The sequence below is a fragment of the Rhagoletis zephyria genome, unplaced genomic scaffold (assembly GCF_001687245.7).
Source record: "Rhagoletis zephyria isolate East Lansing unplaced genomic scaffold, Rhagoletis_zephyria_1.1 Rzeph_scaffold_00820, whole genome shotgun sequence".
In the NCBI taxonomy this organism is placed as follows: Eukaryota; Metazoa; Arthropoda; class Insecta; order Diptera; family Tephritidae; genus Rhagoletis; species Rhagoletis zephyria.
Window position 1 is genome coordinate 68,547 of NW_016157904.1, and position 9,416 is coordinate 77,962.

Sequence of the window (9,416 nt, forward strand, 5' to 3'; positions counted from 1 at the left end):
CCGATTCTCCGCCGATTTCTCAATGTTTTTTTTAATTTAAATTGACTTGGAAAATAGTCTTTCCGCGGAAGCAGAAGGAGTAAAAATATATTTAATCAGTTTATACATTATAGGAAAACACCGTTCTCCGTAATTTCGCATCATATTAAATATAACAGACCAAAAGTCAGTGGTTTCTTGAATGTCACTATCAATATTCCTTATTGACCGAAATTCATTGTCAATTGTTATTAAATCATCCTCGCTAATCACGGCCTTAAATTGATATTTGGCCTTTTGTATTTTGACATCAATAGATTGGCAATGCTTTAAAATTTCTTCATATTTTCCAGAGAAACGTTTTCTTATTCCCTCTATGACACACACATAATAACTAATACATTTCTGTCTAAATTCATTTAACGCGTGTTCTTCAATGTTTAGATGCCTGTTTGCCTGTATTTTGTTGTTGCTTCGGGTATCGAAGGTGCCAAAAACTGTTCTGATTTTTTTCTTTTACATCAAATCGAGCCATGCGAAATACTAAAAAAATAAAAAATTTAACTTGAAAAAATGAAAATTGTTGCAACTTTCTTTCTTAGTAAATTGGTTCGCTTCTCGAAGCATTGATCCATCCTGTGCCAGGCCCAGTAATCAGCGGTTGTGCTGCTGAATTGGGCGAGCGTTCCAAAAGCTGCTATTTAATCGCTGGTTTTGTATGGAAAATGTTTCACCTGCAAATAAATTTTAACAATTTAGAGTTTTTGTGAGAACAAATTAAAAATATTTAATATTTTCGAGAACAAATAATTTGAAAAAAAATCAAATCAGCTGCTATACTGATATTACATGTTCAATGTGCCTTGGTTTAATTGTATTTTTGGAATAAACAAAGTTCTTTTTCCTTATGTCAGTAAACTGTTTTTTTTACAAATAGTATAAATAAGCAGTGGGAAATAAAGCAAAATTTGTTTTATTTCCAACCTTTGTTGGAAGTAAAGCAAAACTCAGATTTTGGTATTATTTCCCATTTAAAAGTGAAATAAAGCAAATTTGAAATAAGTATTGAACGTGTAGCACTTTCAAAACGCGATCCATAATTTCGCCAATACATCTTTTACTCGAACGTCCCCTCTGCCTTCGCTCTCGGGCCTTAAAATCTTTCACACCAAATTTTATTTAACATTGGAAATTTTAAAATAATTGTGGAGTGCATTATCTGTAAATTATACGTACAAAATAAAAATATTTTATTGCGTCATAAAAAGCATTCAGCACAAAAATTATGCAAATACTGACGCGATAAATATTGAACATGTAGCATTAGTGCGCGATCCATCAATATGGATCGCGATCGAAATATCGCGATAATTACTGACCGTGTGTCAGAGCCCACTGCCTTAGGTGAAACAGTGTTACTTCTTTAAAAATTCTTTGCCTAAGAATATAGTTGAATTTTTTTTTATTTTTCCTCTGTATACACATCTTATTTCCTCAAAAAGGTATTTTATCTTATTTTATTTCATTTCATTACCAATATACTATTAAAAAAACAAACTTAATAAAATATGAAATTTTATATATTTCCACCAAATGGGGATTAATTTGTTCCCGTGTTTCTTTATATTCTACTGAGCTAAGGGAGTGTCAAATCCAGCTGTCACAACTGATACCACCTTGTCATGATTCAACAATACAAGATTAGATAACTATTGACAGCGCGGTTTGATACTCCCTTACAAAAGGTTGCATTTACGAAGGACAGGGAAAGGGGAAGAATGCAATCCCTTGTTGCGAAAATGGTAGTAGAAAAGTACGCAATAAATTGTTTGCACTTCCACTAGCAAATTTTCATATAAAAAGTGCAGCTACCACTCGTACCTGCATAAATGCATGATCTTTTCAGTGTTCACATGTGATTTGTGTGCATTAAAAGTATTTTATTTTATTATTTAACAATATAAAACGCGTTTAATCATTTCACTACTTTTCTACAACAAAGTAAAAAAGCAAACAAATCAAAATGGATATATTACCCGAAAAAAAAGTGCTACCAGATGTTGGAAAAGTAAGGACAGTAAAATACGCAACTTATATTTCATAATGATCTCCACAACATAAGGGTAAAAAAATCAAAAAACCTTAAAAATGGGAAAATTTGGAATAAAAAATCGTACGATATTTTATTCCGAAATTTCGCCCGCGGCGCTATTTAAGAAAAAATCAATAAAAAGGTGAAAAAAGGGAAAATTTTCGCCTGCGACGCTATTTAAACATTATTAAAATCGTCTGGCAGCACCAACTTTGGTGTTCAGTTGAAACTCTAGTATGTTTACTACTTCACTACTTTTATAAATGATTTATCGTGTTAACTTAACAAAAATACCATACTACTTAAAAGAAAATGGTCACGTGCATTAAAAGTGTTCAGAATTAAGTCACATTTATCTACTTCACGCACTTTTGGATGATAAAAAGAATGCAATTTGCATGAACATATTTGGTGAATTTCGCAGCTTTCACAACAAATTATTTAAAAAGTATAAGAGTGCGCGGGTTGAGGTCTTCACTCTTAGAATCAAAATACCCCCGCCCCCAAGCGCTTATTGCTTGACATCTATTTATTTATTTATTTATATATTTTTTACAGTCTGCTAGANCGTGTTAACTTAACAAAAATACCATACTACTTAAAAGAAAATGGTCACGTGCATTAAAAGTGTTCAGAATTAAGTCACATTTATCTACTTCACGCACTTTTGGATGATAAAAAGAATGCAATTTGCATGAACATATTTTGTGAATTTCGCAGCTTTCACAACAAATTATTTAAAAAGTATAAGAGTGCGCGGGTTGAGGTCTTCACTCTTAGAATCAAAATACCCCCCGCCCCCAAGCGCTTATTGCTTGACATCTATTTATTTATTTATTTATATATTTTTTACAGTCTGCTAGACTTATATTGCAACAAAGATTTAACATTCTTATAATTAGATTTTAGATTTAAAATGTAAATATTAAATATTAAATACAAAATTGCAGGCAATTCGATAGTTTGACAGCCATATTTTAATTAACATCGATGAAATTTTAATATTAAATCAAAATAAAAGTCTGTTCCTCATTGGATTATTTATGATTACGTTTTAGGAAATTATTCAGCAAGTTTTTAAAAGATTTAAATGTTTTTAAAACACCGACATTGAGAGAATGTTGTCTTGTGGCGTCATGCGGCAAATGCTTATTTCAAGACATCAAAATGCCCACAACTAAAAACTTGCAATCACATTGCTCGTCAAAATCACAAATGGTAGGCCATCGGTGTTTGCCTGTGAGTTCTGCGGTAATGGAGACATCAACTTACATGGTAAGAATCGAGTATCTAAAGGCATTTACTTGTATTGTTTCATCCCTATTGTTGCATATGTTCATACATTTCCTGGTAGAGGAAATGCTAAACAAAAATTGTGTGAAAGTTGGTATAATAGTTATTTGTGGAGTTGAGATAACTATATAAATAATGCCTTATTTGCAATTTTTAATACAACCTGCAACGGGAACTGATGAGCAGTTCATAGAAAGGTAAATTTTGGTAAACATGTATATTTACAAGCACATAAAGTTGAGACTATTCGCTTTCACACAGCGGCTGATAGTTAAATGGTTCAAATTTATTTTAATTTTTCGAATAAGTAAGAAATAAAGGCCATTGATTTGCCACTTTTTTAAAAATACCAATCGTTTGCAGTTTAAGTTATTTTGTAAAAGATATTCCAAAAGTTGCCGTACTCAAGGTACTTCCGTTGACGTCGCAGAATAAACTTTTTCAATAGAAGCCTTGGAAGCCTGGGGTCTTCGCCTTTTTCGAAAGGCCATTGATTTTGCAAGTTTTTTAATCTGACCAATCGTTCGCAAAGTCTTATGTTATTTTGTAAAAGATATTGTAGGTACTCATTCTTTCGTTGATATCACAGAATCAACTTATTCAATAGAAGCCTCTGGAGCTTGGGGCTACGCCTTTATGCACAAGAAATGATATATATTCTTGGCGGCCCCCTCTTTTTCAGCAACACGGATAGGTGCAAGTCATCAACTCGAAACAAGCGAAAGCGAAAGTAAAAATTGCTATTTTTGCCCATTTTTGTAAAGCCTCGCTGGGGAACCCTAGGGGCATAGGCATTTGGCAGTTCATGCCCTCCTTAGAATGGGGTATGGGAGCTGCCACGCCTTCTCCCACTCCGCTTACCACGCTCACAATGATCGGCTGTGAAGAAAGTTTCCCCGTATGTATACTATTTCTAATAAAAGTCTTAGAACGTTGCAAAAACTAAAAAACAAGTATGGACGTGGATAGAGGTTTTTGAGACAAGTATAACGGTATATTTTTTTTGTGGCGGAAATGACAACAACGGTAGTTACGAAAGGTCAATGGTTGTTGTTGTTGTTGTAGCAGCATACAAATTCCCCAAAGACTTTTTGGGGAGTGTTGCTGGAGTGACAGTCCTTGGCCAGATATAAATCTGGGTCGTTCCGGTTACGTAGACCCGACTGTCGTGGGAACGAAAGGTCAATGGTCAAACGCAGCGCTTTTTTCAAATCCCAATATCTCGAAAACGGATTATAGAAATTTTTATGTCATTCAGAAGAAAATATGAGTCGCTTTAATTAGATAGGTATATAAATGTTATAAATATCTTTTAAAGATTTAGCAAAAATCCAATTTACGTAAAAAGTAGTACCAAAAATTTTAGATACCAAATTTTTTCTTTAAAAACATGAGTCAAGCTTTTATTTGAAATAAAACATACATATTGTGTTCAGTCCTCGCTAATCGGAGTATTTCAAAAAAACGTGTTCTTCGGCAACACGGAAAGGATAATTCTACTTAGTAAAGGTTATAATCAGGCATGGACAGAGACTAATATTACATTTACATTGGACCAAAATGCGTGATTTGAAATCAGTCATTTGAAGGTGTTTACACTGCTTGATCCGCATTTGCTTTGACTTCTCATCAAATGAAAAGGGAAGACAAAAACAAAATGTATGTAAACAAACACTACATTTATTATATTGTTAACGCTTTTTGGACACAAAAAGGCAATTATTCTTTGATTAAACTAAAAATGTGTAAAGCTCTTGTATAAATTAACAATTTTTACACACAAATTTCAAAGATTTATTTATTTCGTTGTGTTTGTTTTGTGTTTGAAAAATTCCAAATGTCAAAGACAAACCAAAGCTTTTGTGGAACTTTTGTTTCTGAGTGCGTTCAATAAAATAGTACGGCAATTGGAACGCATTTGTCTCGTGATTTTGTGTAAATGCGTCGAAATGCGTCATTCTGGAAATGTGAATTTGTATGGAGAAATGCGTGATTTGGCCTCGCATTTGAGGTTTCTCGCCCAAATGACGCATTTGGGCTCAATGTAAATGTAATATTAAAGCTTAAACAGGCGGCAGCTTTGATCGGATCAACTTGGGAATTAACTGCAGTTGATCCGGATTAAGTGCGAGTTAATCCGGTTCAACGCTGCCGTCTAAGCTTTTAGAAGGTGCTAAAAGAGCTTAACCCGCTTGTTTTAGAACCCGAATTTTCGTAATTCGTAGCTACGCTACGAAAACCATGCGGAAACATGGGCAGCATGCCAGCTATCAGTGGATTTTCGAAGATAGCTGAATGAAGGAAAACAAAGAGGAAAGGAATTAAAAAATCACTCATCATGTGTTTGTTTATTGTAAAATTGGTTAACTAAATATTTTGAGGAAAATTATGGATTCTGATGTATTTGCAATTACAGCAGCAGAGTAAGCGGGCGCTATGGCAATGGATTCACAAAGGTATGCGGAGATGTCGGCCATAGTAACCATGGGCGCATCTATGTCAGCTTCTGGTTGAATTGTTAAACCACAAGCCCGAACTCCTCCTATGCCTGAAGCTCTGGTTCTCAATCCAGTTAATACAATAACAGCTTCTTCCAAGCCATTGAAAACATGCACTTTGTTAGGTCCACCACCTGTTTCGCTTGCTTCTGCCTTCGGCCGCGCTTAGGGTTTATAACCCTTAGTAAGTAGAATTTTTCTTTCTTTGTTGAGGGGCTTCCGCATGTCAAAGGTATACAACATTTCTTGTGCATATCGCTCCGGCTACGCCGTCCACAGTATTTTTGCGCAGAACCCACGTCGAAATTTGCAAAAAAGTGCATAGTGCAAACCGAGTATATAAATAAGCTAGTGGTAGGAAGTTTTAAACATCTTAAATAAAATTTGAATCCTTTGATTACACGTGTATGTTAAAGTTTTTGGATTCGGGTTATGCGTTTGGACACAACAACCGAAAATTGTTGTACAAATAACTAAACACAAATTTCTCGATAAGGGGCAACAAAGATTCTTTTTTTTCTCGTTTGTATAAAGCAGTGGATAAAAATATTCGTACATACGAAATGCAAATTTATCTGTTTAAATGAACACCACCAATATTTCTTGCAAACACACATCGATTTACATCTTTTATTTCGCCTCCGACACACAATTGGTTACGAATTTCGAAAGTTGGAAAATACGATTCGGATTGCAGCATTTCTACGATTTGTAGCAAAATCCGAATATGAAACAGTTGCAGAATAGGGGTATAAGTATCGCCTGGACGTAGGCAACTGCTTGCAGAAGGGCCCTCGTCCAGGTACGTCAGGAGGCATCTCTACGAACTGACGGACGAAGTCCAGAGGTCCACTAAACAACCTCTGGACCCGTCAGCTTATCGACAGAACCTGAACGGCATTCTCAGGTAGTCAGTCTCGTGTTATGTAGACTCCAGACCTGTGAATGTCGTTCTAGTCGCACAACCACCGGGCATTGACGAGACGGAGCTTCATCTGCCTCGGGAGACTAGAACCCCAATAGTCCAACTTCACTTTGGCTACAGAAGCAAGTTAAACTTATACCTGAGCAGACTAAACGCAGATGTACCAATTGAGTGTCCGGCATACGGAGATACACCCCATGACTCGTAACATCTTTTCGTATGCCCGGAAAACCCGACAACCCTAACGCTTTTGTCCGGACCGACCCTATTAAGGCTCCACGCTTCTTGGTGCTGCCGTTAGTGGAATTTGACGACAAAAACTGAGATATTCATGCCTATTACGGTATCCGACGGATGCCATCCGCACGGATCTAATCCCATTCGCACTGTCATAACAAGCGAATGAGAAGGATTAGATTCATTATCGCCCGATAACTCTCCTTTCCCCGGTAGCGAAGACACTCCAGGCCCTGCTGCTCCCGTACTTCACGACCCACCTGACCCCAGCGAAGCATCAACATGGGTTCCGTAAAGTGCATAGTACAACAACAGCACTTAACGCCATAAACTCTCAGATAACTCGTGGCCTAAACCGAAACCGCCCCTGTGAGAGAACTATTCTAGTAGCGTTGGACCTGTCGAAGGCGTTCGACACTGTCAGTCATTCAACGCTACTAGAAGACATAGAGGCCTCCTCACTCCCACAGGTACTCAAACGGTGGTCGGCGAATTACCTGAGTGGTCGACACTCGTCAGTAATCTTCAGAGACAAAACCAGCAAGCCACGTAAAATTAAACAGGGGGTACCACAGGGTGGTGTCCTGAGCCCGCTTCTGTTTAATTATTACATATCAAAGCTTCCTCAGCCACCAGAGGGTGTTAATATAGTCTCATATGCTGACGATTGTTCGATCATGGCGTCTGGGAATGGAATTGATTACTTGTGCTGAAAAGTTNTTGTTCGATCATGGCGTCTGGGAATGGAATTGATGACTTGTGCTCAAAAGTAAATGGTTACCTCTCCGAACTTTCTCGCTTCTTCACTGCAAGGAGCCTTGCGAAATCCTCGGCAACCCTTTTCACCACCTGGACGAAGGAGGTCAGACTGCCACTGGGTATTCACGTCGATGACGTAACAATACCGACGGTGAATAACCCGAAAATCCTCGGAGTTACCTTCGACAGTCTGCTCTCCTTCTCGGCGCATACAACCGCAATTGTCAACAAAGTACAGAGCCGCCACAATGTCCTCAAGCGGCTGGCCGGCAGCACTTGGGGCAAAGATAAAGAAACGTTGTTGGCAACATACAAGGCAATTGGCCGGCCGGTTCTGAACTACGCAGCGCCCGTATGGTCGCCGGGGACTAGCAGGACGNTTGTCAACAAAGTACAGAGCCGCAACAATGTCCTCAAGTCGCTGGCCGGCAGCACTTGGGGCAAAGATAAAGAAACGTTGTTGGCAACATACAAGGCAATTGGCCGGCCGGTTCTGAACTACGCAGCGCCCGTTAGGTCGCCAGGGACTAGCAGGACGCAGTGGATGAAGCTGCAGACCTGCCAAAACACTGCATTACGAACCGCGACAGGATGCCTCCTGATGACGCCTCTACATCACCTTCACGACGCGGCCCAGATGCTCCCGGTAAAGGAGCATAACATAATGCTCTGTAAGCAGTTCCTCGCTGGGAGCTACAGACGTGGCCATCCCATCGGGCAACTGCTCGCGGAAGAGCCCTCGCCGCGGCACGTCAGGAGGCATCTTTACGAACTGACAGACGAACTCCAGAGGTATATTAAACAACCTCTGGACCCGACTACCTACCGACAGGCCCTCAACGGCATTCACAGGGAATCAGTCTCAAGTTATGTAGACTCCCGCCCTGTGAATGCCGTTCTAGGCCTCGTGAGACCCGCACAACAATAGCCCAACTTCGCTTGGCTATTGCAGCAGGCTCAACAGCTACCTGAGTAGAATAAACAAGGATGTGCCCAACCAATGCCCGGCATGTGGAGAGTCGCCACATGACTCCCGGCCCCTCTTCACATGCCCTGAGAATCCCACTCAGCTAACGCCCCTGTCCCTATGGACAGCCCCTCTGGAAGAAGCACCCTTCCTGGGCCTCCCCCTAGCTGAAATAGACGACAATGATGATGGATGAACCGTCCCGAACGGGGCTTAGTAGCCGCTACAACAACAACAACATTAGAATCATGAGAATGGGATCCCTCGGAAACAGACCTATTCCGGTCCGACAGATACCATTCGCACGAATCTAATCCTTCCTTGTCGGCCGCTGTGGTGTAGTGGTAAGCAGTGCGCGCTTCCACTCCGCAACGCTTGGGTTCAAGCCCTGGTCAAAGCAACATCGCAAAAAAATATAGAAAAAGGTTTTTTCTTAACAGCGGTCGTCCCTCGGCAGGCAATGGCAAACCTCCGAGTGTATTTGTGCCATGAAAAACAACTTCTCATAAAAATACAATCGCCGTTCGGAGTCGGCGTAAAACTGTAGGTTGTTGTTGTTGTTGTTGTAGCGGCTACAACAACCCCGCCCAGATCGGTTGGTATCTCAGTCGTTGTCGTCAAGTTCCACTAACGGCAACCCTAGGAAGCGTGCAGCTTCTGTGGGAT

General features: G+C 39.4%; 1 protein-coding gene across 1 annotated transcript in view; it reads left to right on the forward strand.

The window, feature by feature from the left end:
* Positions 1-3,364: 3,364 nt before the first annotated feature.
* The window catches only part of LOC108361703 (E3 ubiquitin-protein ligase hyd-like), a 113,584-nt gene continuing 107,532 nt past the window's right edge, over positions 3,365-9,416 (forward strand). Inside the window, exon 1 of the mRNA XM_017614406.1 lies at positions 3,365-3,561. Coding sequence (XP_017469895.1) covers positions 3,500-3,561 — 62 coding nt within the window. The 5' untranslated portion in view covers positions 3,365-3,499. The remainder of the gene's footprint in view (positions 3,562-9,416) is intronic.